This window comes from Garra rufa, chromosome 13 (genome assembly GCF_049309525.1).
Source record: "Garra rufa chromosome 13, GarRuf1.0, whole genome shotgun sequence".
Classification (NCBI taxonomy): domain Eukaryota; kingdom Metazoa; phylum Chordata; class Actinopteri; order Cypriniformes; family Cyprinidae; genus Garra; species Garra rufa.
This window is the reverse complement of record NC_133373.1, coordinates 38,017,759-38,032,915: the sequence shown is the minus strand read 5'-3', so window position 1 is coordinate 38,032,915 and position 15,157 is coordinate 38,017,759. Positions and strand designations below refer to the sequence as shown.

Below are 15,157 nucleotides of genomic sequence, written 5' to 3'. Positions count from 1 at the left end.
AAAAACTTTTTAAAGCAATATGAACATGAAGAATAAAATGTAATTAAAAAAGTGGTTTCAAATAAGCAAAACCTGTTTTCATACAATTTTTATTTAAACATTGTAATTTATATGTATATTTATATCTTCTGTTTTCAGTTTTAATTAACTTTTTTTAATAGTTTATTTTATTGTTTGTCTATTTTTAACAAAATTTCACCTTATTTTTATGTAGTCTTTTTATAACATCATATTAATAAATAGAGACTACACATAGAATATTTATATTTTTAAAAGTTACTTTGTTACACCATTAAAATAAAAATAAAAATTAAAGCAAAATTGTGAAAAATAAAAAAATTCACAACTTTTTATTTTAATAGTTTTTTTATTTGTCTATTCATTATTAACCTCATAATAATGAATTGAGACTACATATTTATTATTTATATTTTTAAATGTTAATGTGTTACACCATTAAAATAAAAATAAAAACTAGAAGAAAAAAAAAAAAATCAAACAAAAATGGTGAAAAACCTTTTTAAAGCAAAAGGAACAGGAATAAAAATACAATTTAAAAAAGTGGTTTAAAACAACGCTTTCATAACGTTTAACACGAAGAATGATATTTAAACATAGTAATTTATATGTAGCAATACAACAAATAAACAGCTATATTTAAGCATCTATATTTAAAAAAAAAAAGGTCCTAAGTATATGTATTTCTTTATTTATTCTAATTTCAGGTTCGGTGTGACAGAGAGAGTTTTCACCTGGTAAATGTGGGTCTCACTGGTGGCATCCACCGTCTCCTGCAGTTTTGGCATGTAAACTTTGATGTCTTTCCCGCTGAAGGCCTTGCAGGAGTCGGCCAGGTCCTGACTGGCCTCAGGCGGCCCGTGAACGATGATTAGCTGTCTGGGTTTCATCTGGTTTATGATCTTCTTAATAGAATCCCCGTCAGAACGGCCCTCATAATCGATGTACGTGACTCGAGCTCTGAGAACACAACAGATGAATCAGTCACTCTGAACTGAATTATATTTATATTAATAGAATTTTATTATATGTGACCCTGGACCACAAAACCAGTCTTAAGTCGCTGGGGTATATTTGTAGCAATAGCCAAAAATACATTGTATGGGTCAAAATTATTGATTTTTCTTTCATGCCAAAAATCATTAGGAAATTAAGATCATGTTCCATGAAGATTTTTTGCAAAAATCCTACTATAAATATATCAAAATGTAATTTTTGATTAGTAATATGCATTGTTAAGAACTTAATTTGGAGAACTTTAAAGGTGATTTTCTCAGTATTTTGATTTTTTTGCACCCTTAGATTCCAGATTTTCAAATAGATGTATCTCGGCCAAATATTGTCCTATCCTAACAAACCATATATCAATAGAAAGCTTATTTATCGAACTTTCATATGATGTATATATCTCAGTTTTGTAAAATTTAACCTTATGACTGGTTTTGTGGTCCAGGGTCACATATATCATAAAACTGAGAGAGATGAATTTGACTAATGTATGAATAAGCTAAAAAAAAAAAATTTTTTTTTTTAATTTCTAGTTTCAAACTAATATTGGTAAGATATTTATTCACATTCATTTATTTTAAATTATTTTTTTTTATATTATTACAATTATGTCTGTATAATTACAAAATGATACTGTTTAACTTTACAAAATTATCAAAAAACTTTTTTTAGCTCTTGTATAAGGTTTTCATGTCAAGCTTTGACATGTCATTTTAATTATTACATTAAAACATAATTATTCATAACTTTACTCATTTACATATACCTTCCATGCATTTAATTTAAACTGGAAATCAAGAAAAATAGTAAATGTTAGCAGATATTTTTTGTTAAAATGCTATAAATGACTCTTATTTCTGAAATATTCTAATTTTCATTCTTATGTTTGAGGTAATGATTTTTTTTTTGTATTAATTAAACTTTAAAACTGATAGAATGATAATTGTAAAATGCTGGCTAATGTACTAGCATTAAATTAAGCTCAAATCTCAAATGGTTTTAAGCATTTTATCACCACTGGAGATTAGAATCACTCATGGAGTCTGAACTCACATTATCTTTCAGTTTAGTGGCAGATAAACACACAAACCACAGAAGAGCAATTCATTAGAGACAGATGGAGGGTTATTAGGAGTAAGTGCTAATTATTCAGTTACAACTGACAGTGGTGTATTGGCAAACACACACATGTGAGTGTCTGGGAGAGACCTGGGTATTTTTAACTGACTGTAGGATAAAAACATTCTCTTTAGATGCAACTGAATGAAACGATATTAAAAAACAAATACATCTAAGTTACATTAGGTTTCTTCTTTAGTTAAAACTAGTCATGATCATGAAAAGAACGATGCTGCTCAACACAGTATCATAATAAATCATCGTCTTCTCTTGCAGTTTCTCAACGCACTGAGATATTTGTTTTGCTTAATCACAAAGTCCACTAAATATTTGTAGAAAAACTTCAGTGTCAATTCAATAAAGAAAACATTATGTGTTTTCCTTTCTTACAACAACTGTAGAATTGTTGCGTATGTATATGACAATTTATCCACTCAATCAAAATAATTTTAGGTATACATCTTTGTTTTATATTTAATTTTTAAATATTTAAACTTCAGCAAATTTGATAATATTAATTCAAAAATAACACTGGTTTTAATACATTTAAACAAATTAAATTTAGGTATATGTCTTCTGTTTTATATTTAAATTTTTTTATTTAAACTTTAGCAAATTTGATAATATTCCAAAATAACACTAGTTGTAATACATTTAAACAAATTAAATTTAGTTATACATCTTTGTTTTTTTATTAAAAATTTATGTTTAAACTTTAGCAAATTTGACAATATTAATAAAAACTAACACTGGTTTTAATACATATAAACAAATTAAATTTAGGTATATGTCTTCTGTTTTATATTTAAAACTTTTGATTTTAACTTTAGTATTTCATACAAAATAAAAATTATTATCACATATAGACTGTAAAAAAAAATGCTGTAAGTTGTAAATAAAACAGATTATTGGAAACAATTTTTTTCACTTCAGAATTTTACATTAAATTCAATGTTTTACTTCCCGTTTATTCAACTGTTTGTGAATTGACTAGCAAATTTTGAATGAAAATTGTTACACCAATTTTTTTAATGTATATAAGTCCTGAACACTTCTGTAGCTCACAAATTTGCTAATATTAATTAAAAAATAATCATATATATTCATAAAATAAGGTTTTAATAAATTTAAACAAATTTCATACAAAATAAATAAATAAAAATATAAATTATACAAAATAAAGTATATAAAGTAAATATATATATTTTTATTATTATTATTATTATTATTAGTAGTAGTAGTAGTATTTTGTTTGTGTATAATTTACATTTAGCAGACGCTTTTATCCAAAGCGACTTACAAAAGAGGACAATGGAAGCAATCAAAAACAACAAGAGCAATAACATGCAAGTGCTACGACAAGTCTCATTTAGCCTAACACAGTACACGTATCAAGGTTTTTTTTTTAATTATATAATAAATAAAAAGAAAATAGATAGAATAAAAAAAAGAAAAAAAGAAAACGCAAGTTAGTGTTAGAGGCCTAAAAATAGATAGAATACAACAAGAACATAGAAGCTAGTGTTAGTTAGTTAGTTTTTATTTTATTTTAATCAGAAAACAAGCAGTAAGTCAATTAATAAAGAATAAGCCTAAAAGGGCAAGTTTTTTTTAGAATAGAATTAGAGTAGACTGTGCTAGGGTCAAATAAAGATGGAAGAGATGGACTCAGCTGTTCGGATTGAGTTGGGCAATTAATACTTGTCTAATATTCATTCAAAATTAACACTGCAGAAGTTTTACAACAATCCACCCTCTTAAAACATTCAAACAAAGTAAATGTAGTTTTTTTTTTTTTTTTATTAACTTTCATCCACAATTTTCACTTATTTATCATAATGATGAATCGTCACCTGATCTCTAGTGTTTGTGTGATGCTGGTGCATTTGGTGGGAACGTCGGACAAGTCCTGCTCCATTGGCTCCTCTCCATTAGTCAGTCCAGACTCCAATTTGCTCTTCTCCTCTTCTGTGGCCTGGAGCTCAGGAACCAGAAACTCCTCGGGCCTGAGGTTAAAGGGTCAATAGTCAAAGGTCATTCCAGAGAAAATACAAACATAAGATGAAACAGAAGGTAAACAACAATGTACATCATAATAGACTTATAAAATACTTTACTATTAGGTTATGACGTAAACAGTAGCAGGAATCCATAAACACCATGGTATTACCATCTGATTATGATTTTATAAAGGCAGTGGCGTATAAAGTACCTGAAAGCCATACGCAAGTAAAAGTACAGATATCTTACCAGAAAACGACTAGAACATTACTTAAGCAAAAGTCGTAAAGTATGTGATATTTGTTGTACTTAAGTACAAAAAGTATTTTTTTAAATCTTATATGTACTTAAATATTAAACATTTCTTTTTCCGCAACTGTAATTCTGACTTAATTTCTCACAATTGTGAGTTTATATCAGCCAATTCTAAGAAAAAAAGAGTCAGATTTGTGAGATACACACTCTGCAAAAACTGTACTGAAACTTGCATTTGTGAGGAAAATTATTTCTCACAATTGTGAGTTTATATTTCTGAGGGGGGAAAAAGTCAGAATTCTCAGTTTAAATTTTGCAATTCTGACTTTATTTCTCGCAATTGCAAGTTTATATCATCCAATTCGGAGAAAAAAGAAAGAATTGAGTTTGCATCACGTAATTCACCAAAAATATTTTTGAGTTTATAAACGTTGTGTTTGCTCACAAAAACTTTTGTGACGGAAATAAAAAGCTGATAGAAAGAAAACTAAATTTCAATGCAAATGCACTGTTTTTGAGAGAAAGGCAATATGAGCAAACACTTTCTAGATAGAATGCAATACATTTCATAAACAGATATATATTTGATAAAAAGATAACTTTATTTTCATACAGTTTACATCTCGCAATTCTGACTGAGATCCTGACTTCTGACTATTTTGTAGTAAGCAACAAATATGCTTTGGGGAAATGTATCAAAATAAAAGTATACATTTTAATTAGGAAATGTAGTGGAGTAAAAGTAAAAGTAGGCTGAAAAATAAAAAGTAAAGTGCAGATACTCCCAGAAAAATACTGTACTGAGTACTGTAATGAAGTATTATTACTTTGTTACATTATACCACTGTATAAAGGGTATTAACTCTTAATTCTTCTCGCTCACCTGATGATTTCTCCATACTCGTCCCATTTGATTCGCTCCTCGTGTGTAGGGAACATGGGGTAGGACTTTTTGGCCTGTTTGAAGAAGCTGCCCTTCCTCCCGCCCTCGCCCTTCATCATCAGGTCGTGGTGTTTGGTCTTCACCACCGCCGGCTGCTCCAGATCGTCCTCCATATCACTCTCATCGCTCGAGTCCATGTCCACCCTGACCATCAACACAGAACGCTGTTATTAAACCTCAGGTAAGGTTAGGATTCAGAGCTTATCTAATAATAGTAATGGCATTATTGAACCATAAACGACTGAGAATGCCTTACAGTGCTGTGTAAAAGTGAAGAAATTATGACAGAAAAGGCTGGTTGATATAAAACCTGTTCATGTGATTTTCTCAATATCTTTAGGTTAATATGAATATTATTGTATGAAGTGCATATTTAAGGCTTTATTTTCACGAGTTCGCGCTTACATATAATTAGCCGGAGAATAGAAATGCATGTTTGGCGTGCTGTCCGGTGAAGGGCTCCGAGCTCGGGGATGGCCCGAACCCAGAGTACCCCCCAATAGGAGTAGTGAGAACTCTGAGTGAGGAGATGGGGTGGTGGAGGGTTACTGATAAACCATCAAGTGAATGGAGGTGAGTCAGCTGTATTTAACCTATGGCGCTGATTGACTTGAGTGGGCTCCTCTTGTGCTGTTTACGCTAAGTATCTGACGCGCTTCTCCCGAACTTTGTTAATGAAACATCATTAAGTTTTTAATTACCTTTTGCTTTTAAATATTCAATAGTTCCTCCATATAGTCTCAATTAATGTGGTAATATAATTTAACAATATTATTATTGACGATAATGCCATAAAAACAACAACAGTTTTAGATGTAAAATTTAAATAAAGTAATAAGTATTACATTTAAAAAAAAAAAAAATAAGTTGACTGGGTTCCAAGAATAATAATGTAAATGAAAACCTGTTCAAAAGTTTGAGGTCAAAAAGCTTCTTTTTTTTCTTTACTTTTAATCAACATGGATGCATTAAATTGATCAAAAGTGACAACAAATATTTAAAATGTTACAAAATATTTCTATTTTAATTAAATGCTGTTCTTTTGAACTTTGTGTTTATCAAAAAATCCTGAAAGATGCACCATAATTTGCACAAGTGTTTTCAACATTGATTAATTAAAATGTTTCTTGAGAAAATCAGCATATTAGAATGATTTCTGAAGGATCATGTGACAATGAAGACTGGAGTAATGATGCTGAAAATTCAGATTTGATCACAGGAATGAATCACATTTTAGAATATATTGAAATATTTTTTTTTGTTACATACATACATACATATATATTACTTATATATACTTATACATATATTATTATATATTACTGTTTTTACTGCATTTTTGATCAAATAAATGCAGCTTTGGTGACCAAAAGAGACTTCTTTCTATAATGTAAAACATGTCTGGGTTATTTTTCACAGTCAGTTCACTTGTTTTGGGACTGAGTCTGGTTCTTTAAAAAGCATAAAAGTGAACAGCTTTAGGCACTTCTACTTGCAACAGAAGGCAAAACATGAGTAAATTTAAAGGCAAAAGGCATCTCATGTGAGTCAGTAACAGCAGTGCAGGGTTTGCACACCCTGATCAACACGAGAGCTGCTGTTTCAAACTATTTTTAATCCATTTTAGGTAGCAGCATAAGAGGAGATGTTGAATGTTTAACGTCACAGCTCAAAAAGCCTACGACTTTGTGACCCAGTCGCGCAGCTCTAGCATGAATGATTCACAAAGTATTTATAAATCAATTTTTTTTTCAGTGAGGATCTGTCTTATGTATATTTGTTGAGAATTACCCACAGTAGGCTTGATAAGTGCCACTAGAAAGTCTTGGTTTTATCAGCATTGTATTCTGGGTGACTCGAAGCAGTTTTTCATTCTGACAGTATCTTAGTCACAAACACATTTCCACTCACTCTTTTGCCTGCTCCAGTTTTTTGGCAGCTTCTTTCTTCATTTTCTCTTTCTCCATGTATTCCTCTAGTTCTCGTCCTTCCAGTCGACAACGTTTTCTTATCTGGATTAGTTAAAGACAAAAAACACAAAATCTTTAAAATGACAAAATAACATGGCTTTCCTGAAGTAAAAATAAATGACTGGATGGGGTTAAGCTCAATTATGAGGTTTGCTACTAATAATGTTCAGTGAATTTTTATCCAGACATTCATTTAAAATAGCACAGACTAAAAGACCTCAATTAAAAACAATAAATTGATATTGCTACTCCAGCACTAGTATCCAGACAGCTGTGTATTAAATAGACACTCACATAATCAAAATGCAAAGTACATGGCCCCGCAAAACTGTTTTGGCTGAATATAGAATATTTGTGGTTGCTGAAATTTTCGGTGCATCTCTATTGCAAAGTGGCCTAGACTTAATGCTGATCTTAAAATCTATGTGGCACAGTTCAAGGCCTCACCTCAAGGTCCATCCTCTTCTCCCCCGGATTGTCTATGAGGTAGCGGCCCAGCGTTCCTGGTGTGGTCCTGTAGGTGAGGATGACTGAGTTTTTGGCGTCCTGACACCACTGTATGAAGAGCTCCCGTGAGAAGCCGGACTCCAGATCGGGCTGACTGCACAGAACCACCTTCGGGCTGGGCACGCGGGACAGATCGGCCAGGCTGTGACAGAGCGAGAGGTGGCGGAACTGGAAAGGGTTGTTCCGTTTGTCCTCGAAGCATCGCATCAGTTTATCGCTCATCCATTCAACCTGTGAGAAAACAAAGAGAGCTTTCTGGTTTCTGACATGTCTCAAAAAAATTCACAAAAAAAGATATTTCCTGGGATTTTGTGCAGGTTTTTATGCTTTTACACTCTTCATATTCTGTTTGGTGGTCAATTCACACCAGTAATAGAATATTTTCCCACCACTAAGCAATATTTGCCCCCTTAATCTGATTTGCAGAGGATTTTTAACTTAATAGTGGGAGATTTTTTAAATATTGTATTAGATACATTCATTATTTTCATGTCAAATTTTTACATTTATTCAATATATCAGAATCATGAGACATGTTTCATTGAAAAAAACTGATTCAGTCAGTCACTGAATCATTCATTAAACTGATTCGCTCAAAACACAAAAAACATATGAGAAAAAAAATGAATTCATCTATGAGATTATAACAATTATCATAAAAAAAAGTTGAAATTCTTTACAATTATGGGGGGGCGGGACTTAATTCTGAGAGTATAACAATTCTGAAAAAAAAATTTGAATTCTCAATTATGAAAGGAAAAGTCAGAATTCTTAATTCTAAGATTCAATTTTTTTTTTAATTTTTAACAATTCTGAGGAAAAAAGAATTCTGAGTTATAACTCACAATTCTGAGGAAAAAAAGGCACAATTATGAGAAAAAAATCTGAATTCTGAGATAACAATTCTGAAGAAAGTTGAAATTCTTTACAATTCTAAAGAGAAAAGTCTGAATTATTCACAATTATGGAAAAAAATAAATATTTCTTCACAATTCTAAGAAAAAAAAAACAATTCTGAGATGATAACTCACAATTCTGAAAAAAAGGTCAGACTTATTTACAGTTCTGAGGGGAAAAGTTAGAATTCTTTTTAAATCTGAAAAAAGTCACAATTCTTCACAATTATGAAAAAAAAGAGTTCTGAGATAACAATTTTGATAAAGTTGGAATTCTTTACAATTATGAGGGGAAAAGTCTAAATTATTCACAATTATTGGAAAAAATAAAGATTTCTTCACAATTCTAAGAAAAAAAAATCTGAGATTATAACTCACAATTCTGAGAAAATAGTCAGAATTCTTTACAATTCTGAGAAAAAAGATTCAGAATTCTGAGATTATAACTCACTATTCTGAAAAAAGTCACAATTCTTCACAATTGGTGGGAAAAAATGTGAATTCTAATAACAATTCTGAAAAAAAAAGTTGGAATTCTTTACAATTCTGAAGAGGAAAGTCAGAATTCTTCACAATTTTGAAAAGAAAAATCTGAACTGCAAGTTTATAACTTGCAACTAATAAAATGCAACTCAAAATGTTAACTGAACTGTTTGATAAAATAATTTGCAACTATGCTGATTTTCAGGGAAAACAGCACTTTTTGCTTTTGTCATGTGATATTGCTTAACCATATCATTTTATATAAATAAGACAAAACTCATCCAGGAAAAACTGCCCTGTATGCCTTCAATTTTGAGAGCATTCAAATGGCATTAAATATCATGCAATGAATGCATACACTTTCAAAGTATGTTTGCTTGGTTTTTGAAATGAACATACTCCATAATGCCAGCTTGCACACCTTTAAAACAATTATGATATTATTGTAGACAGCACAGACAACATTTTTGAAAGATTTGGCTGTGACAGAGACCTGGGACTTTGAGAACTCCACCACATTGTAGCTGACATTGTTGAGCAGGGCGAGCGAGTAAACGCCCAAACCTGCGTCTTTGGTCCTCCAGATTTGATCCAGGAGCTGAGCCAGTTCCAGCACTCGTCCCGCCGTATCCACTGCGATCAGCACGTTACCATCGCCACGGAGGGTCTCCATGACATTGGCTGGAAGAGAGTGTAGGACGTCACACTTATATACAAAAGAACTTCACTGCAGAAAATAAATTTGATGACAAATCACCAAAATCATTTTATTGTTGGTTTAGTTTAAACTTACTGAGCAGCTGCTCGTCACGTTGTTTTCTGCGAGGCTGAACGTATGAGGCGTTGAAGGAGTCTGTGATGAGAAGAGATGGTCTGCTGACGGTCTCCAGGGAGCAGCCGTTCAGGTGACTGATTGGACACAGCAAATATCAGGTAAAAATTGGTTTAATTTACCAGGATTTTGGGCAAAAAATTACATATATAAGTGACAAAAATGGCCCAGATACATTTAAAAAAAGTGATTAATTTCACTTTATTAAAGCTACATATGTATCTGGTGTTGGTTTGACTTTTAATTAACAGTCATAATTGTTCTGATTTAGGCTTTATCATTTAGAGCTTTATTAAAGATAACTTATTAATTCGTATTTATAATAAATATTTAATAGACCAAATCATTTAGAATTGAATTACTCAAACTTTTTATAAAATATTATTTGAGAAAATAATATTAGATAAAATTAAAATTCACATATAAATTAATAATTAACACAAACATATCATTTTCATTTTTTCATATTCAAACCCTTAAAATATTTAAAATATTTATAAAATATTTAAAATATTTATTCTTAACATTATAACATGCAATTTTAGATTATTTGATGAATATGAAAAATAAACTGATTTTATATTTGTGTTGATTATTAATGTATGTGAATTTTTTCAAAATTTTCTTAAATAGTAATTTGATCTATTAAATAATAGATATTATTATAGATTTTAGTTAATAGAATATATATATTCTATTAACTAACACGTAAGTTTGCGACGCTGTTTGCGAATGTTCGTTTGAACTATGGTGTCGGAAACACCCAATCGTTGAATTATGTTGGTAACGACGGAACTTGCGACCATAGTTGGCTAACGATGCTTTTGGGAAATGCACCCGTGAACTTACATTTGAACGCCTGTTTGGACTGAAGTTTACAGGGGTTCACCAGTTTAAGAAAATGTCTGATCGTAAAAGCCTAGCCTGACATGCCCTCGCGGCGGCATCTGTGGACAGAGCGGGCGCATTAGGTACAATCATCAAATAGATTTCAAAAAAAGCCGCCACGGTCCTGACCACATCGCTGTCTTTACTGAGTGTTTTTAGGGAATATTTCAATTTATTAACATGCGATTGTATTAGCTATTCATGTGGTGGACTGTCATGATTTTGGATAATGCAGGACACTACCGAATGATGCGCATCAGAGGAGTGGGTAAACGCAAAGCCGACCACTGCATTACCGCGCTCAATAGCATTAGCACAGGCATAAGTCCCTTCAAACTTTATAGGGAATGTCACCGTTTCTGTCAGCAAAAACTACACACAAATGAAATCGTCTGCCTGATGAAAAAGAACATAAAGCCCGTTCATGTTTTAGAAAATGTAGTTAATATTAGCATCATTATTGATTTATCTCATCCACCCGCGACCCACCCGCAAATAATAAGAATGCATTTTTTTATTACCGACCCACCTGACCCACAGATTATCCGCAGTGCCCACGGATATAACCACCATCCACGCATCACTAATACCATCATCATCATCATCATCATCAGCTTTATTTATAAAGCACTTTAAAACAGCCACAGCTGAAACAAAGTGCTGTACATTGAAAACTAAAACAATCAACATTCATTAAAAAAAAAGAAACAAACAAACAGATACATTTATAAATAATTAAATTATTAAGAAACTAAGTCTCACTGAGGCCAAAAGCCAAAGAATAAATATGGGTTTTAAGACGTGTTTTAAAAGTCTTAAAACCTTTTAACATGCAAGGGCAGGTTATTCCACAGTTTGGGCGCCACGATACGCATTTTTAGGCATTAAATAAATTATATTTAATCCTTGTCTCCTATATAAGTGCATTGTTTTTTATGATGGTATAATGGTATTGAAACTGATACCGTTGCTATTTTTAGATCCCGCGGTATACCATATTACCGCCCAAGCCTAATATAAATATATATATATATATATATATATTAGGAATTCAGCATTAATTATTACTTTTATTAATTAGTACGGAAATATTATTTCTTTGATCACAAATTATCATTTGCTAAAATATTATAAAAAGGTATTTGATAAAACTTAATGCATTTTGTGTTTTTATTGGAGTAGGACAAAAATAAAGTGCAGAAAACACCCCTGAATATCAATTCCAGGGTGCAAATATTGGCCCTTTGTAGTTAAAACTTTGAGACTTTAATTTTATCTACAGGTGATTTCATTCACTTACATCTCCCTCTTGTGGTTGAAATCCACAGCATAGATGATCTCTTCCTCTCCATCCTTCACGATTTTCCAGATAGTGCCACCGATCATGTGACCCGCGGGAAGTGGGGTGATGGACAGACCGTGACCTTTTCCTGTTTGTTAATAAATTATGATACATTTTTAAGATGTCCAAAAAAAAGACACATTATCATGATTTTGGATTAATAAAGCTTCATAACTTCTGATTAGGGTTTTCTCTTTTTGCACATGTGAATGAGGATATGTTTTCTTACCTTTCAGGTTGACGATCTGAGAGTATTTCAGCTGCTGGATTTTGTCAAAAGCTGAATCGACGTCATCCAGCGTGAACAGACTGAAGTCTTCTGTGTTGTGTCGAGACTGTAAGATCAAATAAGATAAAACAATTAATATTTTATCACTGCCTCAAAGTGAGAAATATCGAACACCACCAAACAATGTTTTTGTTTTTTCACATGGGGATTTCAAGTTCAACTAACAATTCAAGTCTATGATGCATCAAAGATCTTTGTCAAAGTAAAATAAGCATTAAAATAAAAGAGCAGTCATTACTGCATACTAGCATTTAAAAAAAGTGCTTTGCTCCCATTTGTCCCATTAAAATCTACTAAATCTGATTTATTTGCATGACAATTATGTATATTTTAGCCCCTAAATTCCCATCCTGAACAATTGAAATTGTAATTTGAAAATATATCAAATAATTTATAATATTTCTTATTAGCCTTTATGCTGATTTATGCTTTGTATAAAAATGTCATTTTTATTAGGCCTATTATTGGGTTTGTTCTCTTCATGCAAAAAAATAAATAAATCTTTATTAATTTTAGGGTGACTTTTTTTAATTTAAACTCAATTTAACAAACAAACACTTCAATATATATTTTTTAATTTTCATATTTAAACAATCTGAAACGGCACATCAATTTTTAGACTGAAAATAAATAAATATGTTTATTCATTTTAGGGTGACTTTTTTTATTTAAACTCAATTTAACAAACAAACACTTCAATATATATTTTTTTAATTTTCATATTTAAACAATCTGAAACTGCACATCAATTTTTAGACTGAAAATAAATTAATACGTTTAAATTATTTAAAATAAACAATTTAATATTTGTTAAAATAATTATCATAAAATTATGACATGAAAACTGAATTGAAAAAAATGTGTATTATTGTATGTTTGTGTTACTTATTAATTTACATGCGAAGAATTGAAAAAAATGTGTATTATTGTATGTTTGTGTTACTTATTAATTTACATGCGAATGTGTTCAATTTTGTTTGAGTTATGTGATTTTTATCATATAAAAGTTGTCACGAACTGACAAGCTCTTTCTTTGTAAATTACTAATTTGACACAATTAAGAAAAAATGTATTTTAGATAGACAATCATAAGCAGTTCTTCTTTTGAAACCAGCCCTTCTCACCTGATAGAGATCGTACATGAACATCTGGCCCATTTTGTAGACAGGTATGGTGGCGTAGATAGTGCAATTAAGTCCCAGTTTACCCACAGCGTACGGTAAAGCTCCCAAATGCAGCTGATCGGGGTGAGAGAGCAGCACTGCGTCCACCTGATGGACATACCTAACAGAGACAGAACAGGAAACACACATTACAAACAGGAAATAGTTAAAAAAACACCCCTACCATTGTCAAAAGATCATACCGCTTCAGGGAATCTATAATATCCATGGAGAAACTTTCATCCCAGCCACAATCCAGCAGGAAGCGGAATTCGTCCACCTGTAACAGGTAACATAGAGCCGATTCCTCCTGGACTCCGGAAAGAGCCGTCAGCTTGATGATGGACGTCATTCTGCCGTCTGACCAACAGATGGACACAAGAGATTTAATAGTGAATGAAAAGTCATGTACTAAAAAAAAGTAACGTGTTTTTGGATATGTAGCATGAAAATAACATAGTATTCTTTGAAGAAGTCATTCATAACATGGTATATAAATATGTAAATGAATCATTTAGTACAACAGTACTACCATAGTTTTAGAAATAAACATAAAGCCAAGGTATTGTGATGGAACATGTACCACGGTAATACCACGGTATTTTTTTTCGGTATCTCTGGAATACTATGAGTATGGCAAGAATACATTAAAATAATCATGATATTTATCCAAATACCACTGTAATATTATCTAAAACAAGTACTGTACCGGAAAAGTACGCTTTGTAAACCATTAAAAAGAGCAAATTATGATACAATACTAATAAATACGCATAAAACAACAGCAGTGTGTAATGAACTGTAAGTTCAGGACACAGATTGTGAGAGAAGGGCTTAATTTACTCAAATAAGTTACTCAACTTTTAGATTAATTTGACATTCAAACTTAATCTGAATTCAATTGAAAACACACAGCAGCCAAGCCAATAAAGACATTTCCTTTAAAAACTGAGTTGATTTATGTACACAGAAACTTGCATACCCGTTTCTCGTTATGTCACTTTCGATCTCAGCAGGTTTGGTCAATAATAAGTGGTGGAAATAGCTGTAAAATTATCTTAAATTCATAATAATGTTTCAAATCGGCAACATGAGAGCAGCAGCCATTACCGCCGCTGCCGACGTCACTGGACTCTTCCACTTAGAGCAGCAGAGGGTCGCTTACAAATAATAAAAGTCTCGTAATATTTTAACCGTAAATGCGATACACAGCTACCTTTTTATGATATGTAAGCATTTTGACTAAATCAAAAATGTAGGTTTTGATAAAAAAAAAAAAATCTAAAATAAAAATGGCTGGACGTAATAATTCTTAACAGACACAGGCATCCAAATAATATCAGGAATTTATACAAATTTTTTTTTAATTATTTTATATCACCTATATCAAAAATTAAATAGGTGAAGTCAATATATATATATACAACAAACAATCTTGCGTAT

General features: G+C 31.4%; 1 protein-coding gene across 1 annotated transcript in view; it reads right to left on the bottom strand.

The window, feature by feature from the left end:
* cpsf2 (cleavage and polyadenylation specific factor 2) overlaps positions 1-14,837 on the bottom strand; it is a 20,683-nt gene extending 5,846 nt beyond the window's left edge. The window contains exons 1-12 of the mRNA XM_073816418.1: positions 14,697-14,837; positions 13,918-14,074; positions 13,676-13,835; positions 12,492-12,597; positions 12,221-12,350; positions 9,994-10,109; positions 9,694-9,881; positions 7,762-8,052; positions 7,256-7,356; positions 5,285-5,488; positions 3,999-4,151; positions 753-978 (exon numbers count right to left, since the gene is read on the bottom strand). Coding sequence (XP_073672519.1) covers positions 753-978; positions 3,999-4,151; positions 5,285-5,488; positions 7,256-7,356; positions 7,762-8,052; positions 9,694-9,881; positions 9,994-10,109; positions 12,221-12,350; positions 12,492-12,597; positions 13,676-13,835; positions 13,918-14,066 — 1,824 coding nt within the window. The 5' untranslated portion in view covers positions 14,067-14,074; positions 14,697-14,837. The remainder of the gene's footprint in view (positions 1-752; positions 979-3,998; positions 4,152-5,284; positions 5,489-7,255; positions 7,357-7,761; positions 8,053-9,693; positions 9,882-9,993; positions 10,110-12,220; positions 12,351-12,491; positions 12,598-13,675; positions 13,836-13,917; positions 14,075-14,696) is intronic.
* Positions 14,838-15,157: the final 320 nt, after the last annotated feature.